This window comes from Nicotiana sylvestris, chromosome 3 (genome assembly GCF_000393655.2).
Source record: "Nicotiana sylvestris chromosome 3, ASM39365v2, whole genome shotgun sequence".
Lineage (NCBI taxonomy): Eukaryota > Viridiplantae > Streptophyta > Magnoliopsida > Solanales > Solanaceae > Nicotiana > Nicotiana sylvestris.
In genome coordinates this window covers 210,598,700-210,617,497 of record NC_091059.1, presented here as the reverse complement: position 1 = coordinate 210,617,497, position 18,798 = coordinate 210,598,700, and the positions used below count along the sequence as shown (strand labels likewise).

The window sequence follows — 18,798 nt, the reverse complement described above, 5'->3', positions numbered from 1 at the left end:
TTAAAAATAGTTAGAACAGTTAACGAGAAACACTGACCTGCACGTCATGTGTTTACAGCCATCAACCTTCTCCACAAGTGATTTGCAGCTAGGGCAATTGATCCATTTTTTGTTCTCAGCAAGCAGCTTAACTTTTTGATCATCTTCTCTGTCTTTTTCTTCCTTTTGAAACTTGTAACAATCACGGCCAGAGTGCCAAGGGACACGGCACTGCGCACAGAACAGTTTTTGGCACCAAGGACATATGCACTCGTGAAGCATCTTTTTACCATGATCGTAAATGAGCAACTTTGAACATCTTTCATAAGGACAATACAACTTTTCACCAATAGGAATAGCTGACTCCGTCAAGCCCTCCTCCCACCTTGCAATAACATCTACAGGAATGATAGATCAGTTTCAATTACAACAGGGCATTTGTAACCTGGACAAGTTATAGGGAAAATGTTGTCGCGAATCTTGGATTGGACATATAGGCCTATGCAGTGAGAACAGAAAGAATGACGACAGCAGTTTTCGAGTTTGAACATAATTCGATCTGCTCCTTTTATCTTCTGGCAAATCCCACAGAAATCTTGGGATAATTCAGGGGTTTCTTGGTTTGTTGATGACAAATGAGGATGAGAGTTTTCAAAAGAGTTTACAAGAACATGTTGCATCTGCAGTTTGTTTGCATATTCGCGATCTGATATCAGGTAAGGCAGAGACATTATTCGAACTGTCTGATGCGTGCAAAGGATTTATTTTTAGGTATATTGGGAGAACGTCCCGTATTTATACTCAATTATTATAAATACGGACAATGTGACGCAAGCAACTATACGTTAGCAATTAGCTAAGCCATGGTAACTCCTTAAGCTGATAATGACATAAAAGATTATAATACAAAGTATAACAGGGATCAAGAAATGGCGGCCTGAAAAATTATGTGGGATTATTACAGTTAAGGAATCCCCCTTTGAGAATTTGTGAAAGATAACAACCAGCTTTTGAGAAGAAAAAGAACAACGCACTTGAACAGAGGACCCAAAATTTATACAAGTAGGGTTTGAACACTTTTTTTTGTTCTTAAATAATTTAAACAAATGTACCTTCATGTTTTATCAAAATTTAAGAAAGAAACAACCAAAATTCACTTTGAAGATAGGTTAATTTTTGAATTGCAGGTAGAATAATTTTTATTGACTTCAATAAAAAAAATAAAGTGAAATAGAAAAAAAAAATATAAGTAAGAATAATAAATTCATGAGGAACTACGCTCATAACTCTGGCCCATTAGAGATCACAAAACAAAATTTGCAAGCGACACAAGAGGAATTCGATCACAACACCTTCCTTACATTTTGAACCCTCTTTATTACCTCAACAGACAGCGCATTTGATTTCAAGTGGGTTCAAATTTTTATTTCTATATATATTTTCGCTATTTTAAATATAATTTACCAATATACACAATGTGGTTCAACTAAACTCACTTAACACCGTGTGGGTCCGTCCGTGGAGACCGGACGTTTGGTGCAATAATAGGTCGCAAAAACGAATCTATAAACGTTGGCCAAGCCCAAAAATAAAAGAAATAAAAAAGGAAAATATTGAATGTGGAGCCATTTGCAGCAACTTGTAGATTGTTTGGTTGGGTGAGCGGCAAGTTTCTATCAAAGAATACTGTGGCTTAATCACACCAAACACAGGGGAGTGACTAGGAACAAGAGAGTTAGGAACAGTGAGGAAATCCTACACAAAATCTCACATTACTTTACTTTAATGGTACTATTTTACTCCTTCCGCTATAATTTATATATCATAATTTTTTAACAGTATAAAATTATATATATACTTTTTTATTTTAAAAAAATTAATTTTAAACTATTTCTTTTATTTTTAACTAGATAGTTTATAATCAGACAAATTTATTTGATTTATTTTAGATCATAAATTTTATTTTTACTTAAGTTCCGTGCTAAATAAACACAGCTACATAAACTAGATTGAAGGGAGTATCTTTTATTTTTGTAAATAGAAGCAATGCTCCTACAACTATGTAGTTCTTGCAAAAAACTTGTTTATATATTAATATATCCACTTAACAAAAAAAAACACTTAACCATTAACCAAGGGGAATTCCAGCTTGCCGACTTTGATACATTTTGCCATCTTTTGATATGCTATTTTATTTAGACTCCTACATGTGCCATCAGCTGCCAAGTTAATAATACTGGGCCCACAAGAATTATGGAGTTTATTGACCAGTTTGCATGTACCTTTTTTCTTTTTGGCTATTGATTTAATTCATTAGAAGTTGAACTTCAAAAGTTAAGAGATTTTCAACTTCTGTTAATGGACTATGAAAAAATTATTAACTTTTTGATTCGTTAAGCCTTTTAAATTTATATGCTATATTGCCGTAATTAAACTGTCGTCTCCTTATTTATACTATATGATGGCTAATATTATGAATTCATACAAAAAGTTAATGATAATCATGTGGGTTTAAGTTCCATGAGATTGCATACTTTAACTGTGATTAGGGTCCTCTCTTACAAATTCTGGCAACCAGTCCAAATATAAATAAATAAAAATAATAATAATAATACTTCATTGAAACAATCAACGACTTTTCTATCATTTGCAAACCGTTGTCTAAACAATGGTTCTGGGTGCGTTCTGATGAGTATAGATGGGCAAAACAACCACGAAGCACTTCTGCAGCACTTTTAGCAGATTTTCTCCGTCAGCTTTTAGCTAATTCCGCCTTATCAGTTTGTCCCATCAGCGTGATGAATTTGCTCTCTTTAAGAAAAAGGGACACTATGGGGTATGCAGCACTATAGATGGAATATAGATCAATCCAATTGTCACGATGCGAAATCCCCAACAGCGGATCCGCTTGCTAGGTAAGCCAACATTAGTGCACAACTAATTATTTGTAGACAATTTATTTTTGGGCCACCTGCATTTTAGGTGAGTAACAATTTCCATATTCTAATACTTAAAATTGAGATTTTTTCTTTCCTATACCATATATGAAATCTTATTATAAAAAATGTGCATAGTTTCTAATTTACCCACTCTGTCCATATTTTTTCTACAGTTATTATACCAATCATTAATTACTAATTAATAGTAGCTGAATCTTCTAAAAATTTGGCGTAAATCAGATCAAATCATATCACGGAAATCCTTTATCTTCAATTTATAATCAAATTCTGTTCTTCGATATTCTCACAATCGCTACAAATCAAAATCTCAGTTCGTCGAAATCAGAAGCTCAATTTCAAATTGTAGAAATCAGTTCTGCAAATCTTAGTTTGTCAACTTTTTTCCTCAATCCACTAATCAAAAAAGCGACAAAATATTCAACAAATTCAAGTCAAATTGTAGAAATCAATTCTGCCTGTTCTCTGTTCTTCGTCTTTTTCTCTTAATCCAAAAAATCAAAAAATCGACAAAATATTGAATAATACCTCAGCAACGGCACGCAATCATGTCCAAAATCCCAATCATGCTACATTTAATGGCAATTGGGATAGCTATGGCAGATTTAGAGATTTTCGAGTTGATGGCATTGTGCTTGATGAGGATGCAAGTTATAGTATGTTGATTTCTACAATTGCAAAGCAATTAATGATTGATACTTCGGAAAAAATTGTAGAAATCAAATACATTGTGAATCAAAATTGTCCTCCAATGGAGATTAGGAATAATATGGGGATTAGTGTGTATATGGAGATAAAAAAAGAGAATAAAAACTTAGGATCGTATCCGTTACTCATAAGTATATGAGATTTCAATATGGAATTGGCTTTACAAATGAGAACACAAGTGCAGGTTTGTTATGTTTCAAATTCTATGGAAGTCTGATTTTACGATAATATCTACAAAATTCCAACACTTATCTACAAATAAACTACAAATCAGTTTTAGGATGTATAAAGCAATATTGTTTTCATGCTTATCAACAAAATTACTACATTTATACTACAATTAAGCTACAATCCATGTTGAAAAGAAATTGACTACAAAATTTTCTATTCATCTACAATTTATCTACAAAGATTCTACAAAATTGTATATGACACTGTTTATCTTTATTTTCATGCAGGTTCGTCTGGAACAATACAGTTACTTGATATGCCAGCCTCTCCTGTCATAGAGGAATATCAAAGTGAAATAATAACTGAAGGTACACAAAGTGTTATCGAAGAAGGACAAGTGTATCAAGACAAGCAAACAATTGCAACTGCAATGAGGCACTATTCTGTCATGCACAAGTTCCAATTCAGAGTTAAAAAATCTAGCCACAGAAGGTATGAAGATATTAATTGTGAAAAGACCTTTATAAACAATATTTTTCTTATGATATGCAGATGAAAAGTAGTTATATTGTATAATGTGTTACGTTATGTTAAAACGGTCATTTTGTTAAATCTACATTGATAACTTGTATTATAAATGTATTTTTTTTGTAGCTACTGGCTCATATGCATTGCAGAAAACTATAATTGGCACTTCAAGGCAACATCAATTAATGATTCTGCAATGTTTAAGATCAAGAGTTTCAACCGACAACACACATGCACCTTAATGGATGATACATTCATACAACGCAAACGTACTGCAGTTGTAGTTGGTAGCATGGTCATGCCAAACTAAGACAATTTACACACCAAATGACATACAAAGTGACATGTTGTCCCAACACGGAGTGAACCTAAGCTACATGCAAGCATGGAGGGCAAAGGAAAAGGCTTTACAGTTATTGAGAGGTCATCCGGCTGACTCCTACAATAAATTACCAAAATATTTTTATATTCTTGAGAAGACATATCCTGGTTCAGTTGTTAAATTGAAGAAGACAACAGATGAATGCTTCTTATATGCATTTGTTGCTCTTTGTACATCAATAAGTGGTTGCGAATATTATAGACCAGTAGTAGTGGTTGATGGGACATTATTAAAGACAACCTACATGGGGATTATGCTGACAGCAATCACAATGGATGCAGCAGGTAAAATTGTAGTTATTTTGTAAGCAATTTAAAAATTGTAGATACATTGTAGATATTTTATGTGTATATATATATATATATATATATATATATATATATTGCAGTTTATATGTATTTGTGTTTTCATATGCCAAATCTGCCAGTTAATTATTTTTTTACTAATAATGTAGGTACAATATTGCCTTTGGCATATGCTGTGGTTGATTCGGAAAACGACACATCTTGGAAATGGTTTTTTGAGCAATTCAAGCAAACATATGGTGAAAGAACTTCAATGTGTGTTGTTTCAGATAGGAATTAGAGTATCCTGAAGGCAACATCAATTGTCTATCCGGGCATGCCACACTACTCTTGCGTGTGGCATATTTGGACAAATATAAGGGCAAAGTTCAAGAAGGGTCATCTACAATTAAATGAATTGTACTGTGCTACAGCAGGGTCATACACTCTGGATGAATTTAATGAAAGGATGTCGAAGATTGAAGAGATAGACCTGCGTGTTAAATCATACCTCTATGATACTGGCTATCGTAGATGGTCAAGAGTACATGCAACGGTGAATAGAACTTGGACTATGACATCAAACATTGCCGAGTCGTTGAATGCTGTAACAAAAGAGGCAAGAGAGCTGTCAATATTTGACCTATTAGAGTATATGAGGACACTTCTTGAACGTTGGACGAAAGAGAAGTTATTGAAGACAAAGGGTACTTTCACATTCCTTGGGTACAAATCCAACAAAGAATTGGAGAAAAATAGTACATTATCTCAGAAACTTAGGGTAAGATCTATTTATTTGGTGCATAAAATTAATTAATTAATATACATTATTTCGAGATTGTAGATAAATTGTAAATAAATTGTAGTTAATTTATAGATTGTAGATAATTTGTAGATATAATTATAGATACATTATAGATAAATTGTAGATAATCTATTTTTATGATTGTAAATATTTTTCTTTCTGTTTGTTATGTAATTGTAGGTGAGGGCTTCAACAGATCATATCCATACTGTGATAGATGGTGTGAAGCGGTACATTGTGTGTCTTGAAAGCAAGAAATGTAGTTGTGGCCAGTTCCAACTTGATGAACTTCCATGTCCGCATGCTTTGGCAGCTCTAAGGCACAGGAATGAAACTTATGAAAACTATTGCTCTCCGTATTACACAAGGGAGAGCCTGCTGCGTACATATGAAATACCAGTAAATCCCCTTCCTGATGAAAGCAAATGGAATATGCCACAACATATATCTGATGAAGTAGTAAATCCACCTACGGGAGAGAAAAAGCAGCCAGGAAGACCTCAAAAGGAAAGATACAAAACATATGACGAACTAAAGTCAAAGAAGTACAAGGTGTCATGTGGCAAATGTGGAGGTGAAGGGCCATAACAAAAGATCTTGCAAGAATGCACCCAAAAAGAAATAAATATCGTGTAGTTAGAATAGTATTTCAAAATAATTGTTAGTGTGTTCAAGTTAACAAAATTTTGTGTGTAATCGTTTAAGTTTTGAAAGATCATAATGTAGTTAACTTCAATTTGTTTCTGTGTTTGTTAACATGTTTTTCTGTATTGTGTCAATCATCTACCTCCATTTTTTACATTCTGTACATAGCAGTTAATATTTATTATCTACAATATAACTACAAGTTAAAAAAATTAATGTAACTTGAACTGACAGTTATATACAGAAAGTAAATACAACTGGAGGTATTCCCTACAAATTATATACATATTCAACTATAAAATTATATACAATCTCAACATTCAGTGTTTCCAGATTGTGGATAATTTGAAGTTTTTTTGTAGATAATTTGTATTCTAACAACATAATAACTATTTTTAAGATAATGAAGAACAAGTGCTGTAAATATTAAACAACTGGAGATAAAACCACCAAGTTATTTTCAAGTGAACTACTAAACTAGATAGAAATTAACAAAACAAAAGGTATGCTACAATAAAAACACAAAAGAATGTTCAGAAAGTTGTGTACTATACTTCTCCTACAAACTAGCATCAACTAAATTACATATACATGACACTACTTCATCTTTCTCTGGACTCTTGTTTTCTCATTCAATGCAGGTGCACCCTTCCTCCTTGCTAGTCTGCTTGTAACTTCACTTTCACTGATTGACCCATCTTCCTGCTTCTTTGTAGCATAGCCCCATAGGAGCGCTCCATAGCGTCTACGATGTTGGTCAATATCAGAAAAGTCTTCTGCGGGAATTGACAAATCTCCAAGGCTAACATACTCCGCAAATGCATCAACAAATACACCACAATCGCTGCAGAAACACAATTTTTTTAAATATTTACTAAATAATTAGAAATAAAAAAAGAATTAAATGTATAGAAAGAAAGAATAGATCCTTTACGGTGACCCTTCTTTTTGTTGTGGAATCTTTGCAACCATCCACCGAATGTTAAGAGGGTCGGTAACAGGTTTCTCGATGTATGCCTTTGTATTCATAAAGTTAATGTCCTTATGCTTTCCATAGAAACCAGTGCATGACAAATACAAAGGGATGATAACAGAAAATTTTTCGACACATGATTTAACAATATAATGGTTGTGTGAAGAGACCATGGAATCATATGCATAAAGTTACGTGTCTGCAATTTCGAAAACGATCAACACCCAATGGAATTTTTCTTTAATATTGACGGGCATGATGACATAGTCAAATTCATCCCATGCAATATTGGCAAGTAGTCTATACCCCAAAATATATTCTGCGACAACATCTTGGGGTTTAACAATCGAATACTTCTCTTGTGGAGGTGAATTTATGAACTTTTCATAAATTTGTTCTATCTTGGTCTTGAACACACAATTCGTTGTGGTAAACCTGGTTTTGTTATTGGGGCCATACTTGCCTATTTTCCTCAAGTAATACATTATTACATTAATGTGTTGCACCCAAAAATAGTTGGCATATAAACAGCAACTCAACTTCAAATAATCTACATGAAACCTATATTATAACTACAATTAACTACAAAAACAGAAACAAAAAATATCTACAATGATGTCTAAAAACAGCTCTACAATTTAAACAAATTTACCTACAATTTACCTAGAGTAAGTGTATAATTTACCTACAGTTAAGTACCTAATCTAAAAATAACTATAATTTACCTACAGTTATTGGGCAAACACGTAACACAGCATCTACAATCATGTCTACATTATATCTACATTTTAGACTACAATTAATCTTGTAATGTTCTACATAAACTACAAAATAACTACAATTACACTACAAACAGTAAATACTGCAATAAAACTATTCTGTCCACAAAATACATATAGAATTTATACTATATATAATCTTCAAATATGATACATAACATGAAACCTAAATATTAATTACACTACATACAAGAAAGACAACATTTACAATCATGTCTACATCATATCTACACTTTATACTATAAGTCATCTTCATATATTATCTACAAAACAGAAGACAAAATAACTACAAATCATATCTTGGGAATAGACTCCTTAATACTTACCGAGTCATTGGGGACTTGTCCGGGGTAAGCCAGCGAAAAGAACCATTCCTTCTTATCAACCTTTTCCACTCCAAGGTCTAACCAAAGTTTAATTTGGTTATCCTTTATGGAAAACGGAGCCTTCCTCCTGTAACAACAAATAAATGAAAAAAAATAAATTGTAGATTGAATTAGATATGTAAAAGATAAATGCTGAAATGAAAGTGTCAAATTATGCATTCATACCTCTTTGAACCTTTATCGCTAGACTGGTATAACCACTTGTTGAAGTTTTCTAAAACATTCGGATCTACATTTTCACCAATAACAGTAGTAAAAGGGTGCTTGAGGTAGAAAATTTTAGGTCCAATCGAGCTGCTGCCCCCAGAACTGTATAGAGGAATAAATGGTGATCGGGTATGCTTTCCCGGATGCCTTGTTCTCCCCGGATGCATAGGTGTTGCATGATCTTGTATGGGATCGCCAAACATAACCAACTGGGATAATTTGTCGGGAAACTCAAAATCATCTAGTGTGACCCCATTCTTCTCAACTCCTGGTCCTTCTGAATCACCTAGATCCACATACTGTGCATCTGCACCTTCATTGTCATGTTCCTTAATGACCTGTTCTGACTGAGCTGCTACTATCACTCCGTGAATTTGGGACTGTGCATTGATATCTTCCGTAACTATAACATAATTCATATCAATTTTAACAAGAATGTTAAAATTTATAAATAGCAAGAAAATATCTCTGAGTGACAGTATGATACCCGCTTTGTCTTCATCAGCTGCAACTTGAAAATGTGTATATAAATCACCATGTGCTGAAAGATTTTCTTGACCAACTACCTTCAACATGTTCTGTTTTATAATTAAAAATGGTAAATAATACTGGATAATGGTGGCTTGAAAGGTGTAGCATATGTGTAGCAAAATTGTAGATATTTTGTGGATAAGTGTAGATATGTTAATTATACACTAACACAAATTGTAGATATTTTGTAGGTATTTTGTAGATGCCTGTTTTGCTGGTGCTTTCCTGCACTTGTTACCCAATATTGAACTGAAAATGCTGATTGTTCAAGCCTTTTTGTTGATCATTGTTTTTTGTTGAACTGCCAGCAAACTGAATGTTTTATGTTAGTTTGTATATATTTTTTCATTGTCTAAATTGTTTTGCTATAAAAATAAAAGTCAGATCTTACCTTTGCATCATCTTGCACATTTCTAATGTTTATCATTTGAAAAACAGACTGCACAGAATCATTTATAAACACTCGAAGGCTATCAAGTTCTACAAAGACAGCTTTCCTAAAATCTTCAAGCTTTCTATCAACCTACAAGTTACAATATAGTAAGTTGTTAACTTCATAATATGTCCTAAAATACAATACAAAAACATATGCAATTATATAAAGATATATATCAGAATTTACAAATTTGTAGATATTTGGTAGACAGTTTATGAAATGTAGATAAATAGTAGATAAAATGTAGATATATTGTAGTTTATATGTATTACCTGCTCAATTTCTTTTTCTAATTTACTGATCTTCTCAAAAATAGACTCCTTGTCCTCTTCTCCATCTGTATGTTTGGGTTCCAACATAGGAGGATCAGCATTGGGAACCTCAGATGTTTGTTCACCTTCTTGAACTTTGTACTCAATTTGTCAGGCAAAATCAGCACTGCAATCTCTTCTCCAGATTCAGCTATGTTGGTAAACTGAATGAGGAAAAATAAATTAGTTTGATCAAGGCAGAAAATGTAGAATACTTATAGATATGTTGAAGGTAAATGTATAATCGTAATAAAAGAAACTATACCTTTATCCACTCAGGCTTTATCATCTTCTCTTCAAAGGCAGCTAACCAAATCTTCCCCTTAGTAGTTGACCATCTTAGTATGCGAGGTATTGAGTTAGAACACCTTGTAGCTAGATCAGTGCTGACAGTAGAGAAACACTTATAAAGCCATACTTGCAATGCTAGTGAGGATCCCCGTATGAGATAAGAATGTACATACGGATTTAGTCTTTGCCTAACAGATTCCATCATCTGGGTGAATGATTTAATACCCCATGGGTATGACTCATACTGCCCAGATTCTACCAAATAGAACCTAAAGTGATCTACAAAAGAATCATGATCTTTGTCTGAATGACAAATGAAAAATTCTAAAAGATAAAGGATGCACAACTTCACCACATCCTCATCGTTTACCCAGGATCTAGTGGTTACTATCTGTTTCAAATAAGACTTCTCCACTCCTAATTTGTTAGGAAAATAACTGCTCATTATTTTGCTAATATAAGTGGGAGTATAACCAAAATCAGTAACATGGGTAACAATCTTAGACCAGTAATTAATGCAAACTTACGCAATCCAAAATTTAATGTTTCACCTTTTGACTGTACAGAAAAATATGTTTCATTGGATTTGGTCAATTCATACTTCATCAGAAGATGAATGACTTGGTTTTGCATGCATATGGTGGGAAGAGACAGTAAGTATCCAAAACATGTCTTTTTGAAAAGATTCAAACCATTTGAGGATACAAGCTCTTTAATGTGGCTAGGAATGCTAGGATTACACAAAGTGTGGAATCTAAGCATCCCATAATCAACATTATGTGGGGCAAAAAACTGTCCATTCTGCACAAATAATAAATTAATTCACATTAATAAAATGCATAAAAAGGATAAATTCATCTATATTTTATCTACAACATAAGTACAAATGATTACATAATATCTACAATTTAAAGCATTTTCTACAAAAAGGCAGCAACAAAAGATAACTACAATTCTGCTTCAAATATTACAAGTTACCTACCAGTATAATTACAAAAAAACTACACAATATCTAAAACTATAAAAGCAGAACATTACAACTACAAATAATCTTCAAAATTAAGACAATTAATCTACACTTGTCTAAAACACGTAGAACACAGATTTAACAACATAACTACAAATGATTACATAATATATACAATTTAAAGTATTTTCTACAAAAAGGCAGCAACGAAAGATAACTACAATTCTGCTTCAAATAGTACATGTTACCTAACAGTATAACTACAAAAAAACTACAAAATATCAAAAACTATAAAGGCAAACATCACAACTACAATTAATTTTCAAAATTAAGACAATTAATCTACACTTGTCTAAAACACGTAGAACACAGATTTTACTATCCTAAACCAAACAAAAAAAATTAGAAACGAAATTAATAAATGTTTACCTTCGCCAATGATTGGGTCCGAACAATTTTAGGGTGTATTTTTGAATGTTTCTTCATTTTTAGATTTTTCGAACCAGGAGACACATTTGCTTTCTTTCCTGTTCGAAGATTAGGGACCTCTTCTACAAAGTCGTCGTCTACAGAAATCTCTTTTCCTTTTCGTTTGACTTGTTTGACTGGTGTAGAAGTTTCTCCAGCATCTACATTGTGGTTTTGTTTGGTTCTCATCTCCGCTCTGATTTGTCGCGGATAGGAACTATGAGTAGTCTTTGCAGTTGCATGTGGAGATTTGCCTTGCTCTTTGGGTGATTTTGGGGATAAAACACTCAAATCAAAGGAGGGTATATCAGCTATTGCTGATTTTTTAGGACTCTTTTTCGAAGCTTTGTTGTTCTTCATTGATGAACTTCAACTGGAGTAAAATGGGGAACCAATTTGTTTGAAGGGTTTCTTCAATTTTCTGTGATTTTAGAGGGAGATTGGGTGGTTTTAGAAGATGGAAAATGGTAAAAAGAACGTGGGTATGGGTAAAAAGAATGTGGGTACGGGGCAGAGGGTTTAGGAGAGAGAAAGTAAGGGATGAGTGGAGATACTGGAATTAAACGGAAATCCTTTAATTAAGGAGTAAAAAACATCTCATTAATTATACCCTTAATTAATTATGGTATAGAAATGGTAATTTGCAATACTAAGTGTAATTAAGTCAAACCTTAAACAATGAGGGTAAAAAGGTTTCCTATGTGGCATAGGAATGTAAAAATTCCTTAAAATTAGGGGTGTTAAATAGGCGAGTTAGGCCAATTTTGAGCGGATTAAAATAGTTTGGGTCAGTAAATTGGCCGGGTTATTGACCTGCAAAAGTCACTTGGGCTGAGATGAGCTAAGTCGAGATGAGATAAAGTTTGGATCATGACCCAACTCTTACCAAACTTTAATTAATATATGTTCTTTTCTTATAATTTGTATAATTACTAAATAAGATATTTTTTTCTTTTGTCATGATCATATATAACATATCAAGTAAAAAATAATTATTTCTAAGATACTTTGGCAAAGTTACCCAAGGATCAATTTGGGCTAAAAATTAACTCAACTTTAAATGACTTGAGATGAATTGAGTCAAAATTGGCTGAATTCAATAAATGAGCATGTCAATAACCAGTCCAACCTTGAGCAGGTTAGGTGAGTCATTTAGGCTCAGGTTAAATTCCACGGCCCTTCTTAAAAGTTGGTGTAAGATATTATTACTTACTCAACTATGCTTACCATCATTAGCTAAAATATATTTGACTTTTCAAAATCTCTCCTTTTTTTCCCCATAAAAGTAAAATGGCAAATAACTCCATTAGTCCACGGGCGGAGCTAGCATATATTTACGTGTTCGCCGACCGAGTAGTTTTAATATCTTGTATTTTGTGACAACACTAGATGACTGGCGCCCGCACTATGCACGGGCCTGGCAGACTACTCATTTGTTGCTAAAAGTGGATAAAGTTTGTATAAAAAATTCTAGACGTGTTGTGATTCCTAGTAATAATAATAGTACAACATATACAAAGGTAGGATGAATTTGTATTTGATTCCGAGCAATTCGGTATTGTAAAGTTGCCATTGCTCTTCCAATGGATGACTGAGAATGAAATATTACATAATACTATGATTTGGTAATAGAATACATCTCCATCAACTACTCTCTGCATATTGGCTCAAAGAATGAAACAGATGGTACTTGAAATGTTTCTCATATCAAAATGAATTCTATGCTTTATACTTAGACAATATTCTGCCCCTCCCCCTCCCCATATATGAAGGTGAAATTATAGCTTTGTATATATACCAACTTTCTGGTCTTCTCAATTGGTCTTTTGTGATCTGGCCATGCTATGCAATCCCTATCATGTATTCAAACTTGGGTTGACTATGTTTTGTAAAGCCCACATTAGCTTTCTTTCACCAGCTACATTTAAAAAATGGAGAATAACATTAACAAAAAATAAAATTAAAAAATAGTGAAGAAATAAAGAAGAGTTGGATCACCAATAGCGTAGATTTCCTAGTTTATCTATGCAAAGCCCTTGGCTTCTTCGACATGACCATTTAAATAAAAGTTCTCACGGTCCATACAGACTGTTCGTTAAATTAACACTTATGAAATATAATCTATAGTCAACGTAAACCATCCAGAAGATTTAATTATCTTTAAATATTACTTAAAGAAGATACTTGAAGAAAGCAACATATATTCAATTATACCTGAAGAAATAATTTGCGATGAAATCAGACCAAGAAACACAAACTGGTGGTGAGGTCTATAAATCAAGCAAGTCGTAGTTTGGAAGAACAAACACAAAATTTTTCTTTCTTTGTTAATTAAACTTCCACCATACTTTCCTAATGTTGTGAATCATATTATTTAGACTTTGTTAAATGAATAAATAAAAAATTCTGGCAACAAAAATGCATCATATCCTGGCTACCAAAGACCACTGATTTGTCACGACCTAAGTTCGCTCTCCGTGAACTGTCGTGACAACACCTAGTCTCTATGACTAGGTAAGCCTAACAATTTCGGAAAAAGAAACAAAATGCGGAAATAAAACTAATAAAAACTGAAGATAAACAATATAGAAGCGTTTAAGATGTCGTTCAGCATATACTAATACAAGATCTCAAAATCTGAACAACTTCCCAAAACCCGAAATCTCATGAAACCACAAGCTAAGGATACTACATAGTGCTCTAACTCTAGAATGTCTAAAATAAAGTAAATGCAGAAGGGCTGTAACTACAAGAGAGAATGGAGAGGGACTCCTCTGGGATCTACCGGAATTCCGATCCGTAGTCCCCAAATGTAAATACCCAATACTGGGGGAATCTACCGGGTGCAATCCCCTAGTTCCATATAATTGTATAGGGGGATCTACCGGAATATCAATCTGTAGTCCCAAATAAACAGGCAAGGGGGATCTACCGGAAAATTACCCGTAGCCCCCAAATAAACACACAGCAACAACACAAATAATATCCCATTCAATCCAATTTCATGCCAAAGTAAACAAATAATTCTAACCTAGCATGCTGCACAGAATTCAGATAAAGCAGTTTGAGCAAGTACATCAATTAAGTCACCTAGACATGCTTTCCTAAGCTAACATTAAGCTTAAATTGCAAGTAGTATAAGCAGGTAAGAAAACACAATTATAGTTACTTAAGGAAAAATAGGATTTTTAACAATTAGCACATGTACGCACTCGTCACCTCACGTACAAGGCAGTTCATATATCAACAATACCAAATCCTAAGGGGAGTTCCCCCACACAAGGTTAGGCAAGCCACTTACCTCGAACCGACTTAAAAATCAACCCGAAACCACACTCTTGCATAATGTAAATATAACTTTAAGTAACTAATTTCACTAATTAATTCGAAGCTAACACGCGATATTAAGAAAATTGCCCAAAAAGTCCCACAGGCCCACATCTCAGAATCGGGTAAAAGTTACGGATAATGAACCTCCATTCACTCACGAGTCTAACCATATGAAAATTATCCAAATCCGATGTCAAATCCCCAATCAAAACTCAAAAATTATGTCTAAGAACTTTTTCAAATTTCCCCCCAATTGCTCACCCCAAATCCAAAATTAGATGATGAATTCACGTTTAGATTAATGGGTTATAAGCAAAAAGGAGTTAAGAATTATTACCCACAAACTCCCTCCGAAAATCTCTCCAAAATTCGTCTCCTACTGTGCTCCCAATTCAATTTTGTGATATGAACTCAAAACCCTCGATTTTGAACTTTATGTTCTGCCAAGACGCGTCCATAATCGTGATCGCGAAGAGCAACTTCGCTGACCCCCAAAATAACCCTACGTGATTGCGATGTTGCACTGCTCAGCTCTACGCGTTCGCGGTTGACCTCACGCAATCGCAAAGAAAAAAATCTTCCACTCCTCAGCTGTTTCACTTCTTCCTCTTCGCGAACGCGGTGTAGCCCACGCGTTCGTGATTCAACTCCTGCCAATACTACGCGTTCGCACTCCCTTTCCCGCGATCGCGTAGAACAAAATCCCCTATGCCTAATCTAAGCCTTAGTGATTGTGAGCCTCCTCACGTGATCGTGATGAAGAACAGTCTGCAACAAAAACCAGCAAAAATCTTATCCTTCTCCAAGTCCAAAAATGGTCCGTTGAGCATCTGAAACACACCCGAGGCCCCCCGGGACCTCAACTAAATATGAAAACCAATTATAAAACATCATTCAAACTTGTTCCAACCTTCGAAACGCTCAAAACAACATTAAAACACCAATTTAACATTGGATTCAAGCCTAAGAACTCCAAAAACTCTCAAATTACGCTTCCGATCAAAAAGTCTATCAAACCTCGTCCGAATGACTTGTAATTTTGCAAGAACATCACATTCAACACTATGGAGATACTCCAACTTCTAGAATTTCATTCCGACCCATCAAAATCTCACTATCGAACCAGAAACTTCAAAAATTCAACTTTCGGCATTCCAAGCCTAAATAAGCTATGGACCTCCAAAACACAATCCGAACACGCCCCTAAGCCCAAAATCATCCAACAGAGCTAACGGAACCAACAGAATTCTATTCCAAGGCCGTCTTCACACTTCTCCGACTACAGTCTAAATTCTAAAGCTTAAGCTCTTTTTTAGGGACTAATAGCCCGTTTGGCCAAGCTGCAAAAATCAGCTTATTTTAAGAAGTGCTTTTCTCAAAAGTACTTTTGGTGAGAAGAAATTTGTGTTTGACTAATTAGTTTGAAAAGCACTTCTAAGCAGCAATTAGTGTTTGGCCAAGCTTTAAAAAATTGCTTCTAAGTGTATTTTTCTCAAAAGTACTTCTCAAAAAAGTGCTTTTGGAGAGAAGCTACTCTTTTCTACTTCTCCAAAACTACTTCTGCTTCTCCTCAAAAGCACTTTTTTTCTTCCAGAAGCTTGACCAAACACCTTAATTTTTGGCCAAAAGTACTTTTGACCAAAAATAAGCTTGGCCAAACAGGCTATAAGTGTCCCAAAATACTCCGAAACTCAAAACCAAACACCCGGCAAATCAAAATAGTAGAAAAAACACGGGGAAATAGTTAATAGGGGATCAAAGCATTAATTCTTAAAATGACCGGTCAGGTCGTTACATCCTCTTACACTTAAACATTCGTTCGTCCTCAAAAGAGCATAGAGACATACCTGAAATAGTGAAAAGATGAGGGTAACGACTGTGCATATCCTGCTCAGTCTCCCAGGTCGCCTTCTCGACCGACTGACCCCTCCACTGAACCTTCACTGATGCAATGTTCTTTGACCTCAACTTTCGAACCTACTTGTCCAATATTGCCACTAGATCCTCAACATAAGATAAATCCTTGTCCAACTGAACTGAACTGAAATCCAACACGTGTGACGGATCACTATGATACTTCCGGAGCATCAAAACATGAAATATCGGATAAACTCCTGCCAAGCTGGGAGGTAAGGCAAGCTCATAAGAAACCTCCCCAACACGCCGCAATATCTCAGAGGGACCAATAAATCTCGAACTCAATTTCTCTTTCTTCCCAAATCTCATAACGCCTTTCATAGGCGAAACCTAAAGCAAAACCTGCTCTCCAACCATATAGGAAACATCAAGAACCTTCCGGTCCGCATAACTCTTCTGTCTGAACTGGGCTGTATGGAGTCTATACTGAATCACCTTAACCTTCTCCAAAGCATCCTGAACCAAGTTTGTGCCCAATAATCTAGCCTCACTCGACTCAAACCAACCCACCTGGGATCTACACCGCCTAACATATAAATCCTCGTACGATGTCATTTGAATGCTGGACTGATAGTTGTTGTTGTAGGCAAACTCCGACAGTGGAAAGAACTGATCCCAAGAACCTCCAAAATCTATCACACATGCACGGAGCATATCCTTAAGAATCTGAATAGTGTGCTCAGACTGTTCATTCGTCTGGGGTGTAATGCTGTACTCAACTCCACCCGAGTACCCAACTCCTATTGTACGACCTGCTAGAACCGTGATGTGAACTGAGTACCTCTATTTGAAATGATGGAAACTAGAATACCATGTAGACGAACAATCTCCCAGATATATATCTCCGCCAACCGCTCCAAAGGATAGGTAGTACACATAGGAATGAAATGCGCGGACTTGGTCAGCCGATCCACAATCACCCAAATGGCATCAAACTTCCTCAAAGTCCGTAGGAGTCCAACTACTAAGTCCATAGTGATCCGCTCCCACTTCCACTCCAGAATCTTTGTCTGCTGAAGCAACCCACCAGGTCTCTAGTGCTCATACTTCACCTGCTGAAAATTGAGGCACCGAGCTACAAACCCAACTATATCTTTCTTTATCCGCCTCCACCAATAGTGCTGCCTCAAATCCTGGTACATCTTCGTGGCGCCCGGATTAATGGAATACCGCGAGCTATAGGCCTCCTCTAGAATCAATTCCCGAAGCCCATCAACATTGGGTACACATACCTGACCCTGCATCCTCAATACCCCATCATCACCAATAGTCACATCTCTGGAATCATCGTGCAGAACCTTGTCCTTGAGGACAAGCAAATGAGGGTCATCAAACTGACGCTCTCTGACAATCGAATAAGGAAGACCGAGAGACCACACAAGCTAAAACCCGACTGGGCTCCGAAAGATCCAATCTCACAAACTGGCTGGCTAAGGCCTGAACATCCATCGCCATGGGCCTCTCTGCTGCTAGTAAATAATCCAATCTCCCCAAACTCTCCGCCCGGCGACTCAAAGCATCGGCCACCACATTGTCCTTGCCCGAGTGATACAAAATAGTGATATCATAGTCCTTCAGCAGCTCTAATCACCTCATCTGACACAAATTAAGGTCCTTCTACTTGAACAGATAATGACGCCAGATCTTCAAGTCGTGAACAATAGCAGCTAACTCGAGATCATGGACAAGATAATTCTTCTCATGTACCTTTAACTGTCAGGACGCGTAGGCAATCACCCTACT

At 35.2% G+C, this 18,798-nt stretch overlaps 3 protein-coding genes across 3 annotated transcripts; 2 read left to right on the top strand and 1 right to left on the bottom strand.

Moving 5' to 3' along the window:
* On the bottom strand, positions 1-710 carry LOC138868133 (E3 ubiquitin-protein ligase RSL1-like). Its single transcript, XM_070170521.1, has 2 exons — positions 425-710; positions 1-377 (listed from the first exon to the last, which is right to left on the bottom strand). The coding sequence occupies exons 1-2, from the start codon at positions 708-710 to the stop codon at positions 1-3; spliced, it is 663 nt and encodes a 220-aa protein (XP_070026622.1).
* Positions 711-4,720: 4,010 nt separating this feature from the next.
* LOC138888625 (uncharacterized) lies at positions 4,721-5,310 on the top strand. The gene is made up of 2 exons (XM_070170520.1): positions 4,721-5,009; positions 5,180-5,310. The coding sequence occupies exons 1-2, from the start codon at positions 4,721-4,723 to the stop codon at positions 5,308-5,310; spliced, it is 420 nt and encodes a 139-aa protein (XP_070026621.1).
* A 168-nt stretch (positions 5,311-5,478) lies between these two features.
* On the top strand, positions 5,479-6,402 carry LOC104231747 (uncharacterized). The gene is made up of 2 exons (XM_009784798.1): positions 5,479-5,790; positions 5,995-6,402. Exons 1-2 carry the CDS (start codon positions 5,479-5,481, stop codon positions 6,400-6,402), a joined length of 720 nt encoding a protein of 239 aa, XP_009783100.1.
* The last annotated feature ends 12,396 nt before the right edge of the window (positions 6,403-18,798 follow it).

Excerpts from the sequence above, each read along its gene's own strand:
- LOC138888625 (XM_070170520.1), top strand. The coding sequence starts at position 4,721 with ATGCAAGCATGGAGGGCAAAGGAAAAGGCTTTACAGTTATTGAGAGGT. Across the intron at positions 5,010-5,179 it reads AATCACAATGGATGCAGCAG|GTACAATATTGCCTTTGGCA; the intron begins GTAAAATTGTAG and ends CTAATAATGTAG.
- LOC104231747 (XM_009784798.1), top strand. The coding sequence starts at position 5,479 with ATGTCGAAGATTGAAGAGATAGACCTGCGTGTTAAATCATACCTCTAT. Across the intron at positions 5,791-5,994 it reads CATTATCTCAGAAACTTAGG|GTGAGGGCTTCAACAGATCA; the intron begins GTAAGATCTATT and ends ATGTAATTGTAG.
- LOC138868133 (XM_070170521.1), bottom strand. The coding sequence starts at position 710 with ATGTCTCTGCCTTACCTGATATCAGATCGCGAATATGCAAACAAACTG. Across the intron at positions 378-424 it reads TTTCCCTATAACTTGTCCAG|ATGTTATTGCAAGGTGGGAG; the intron begins GTTACAAATGCC and ends TCATTCCTGTAG.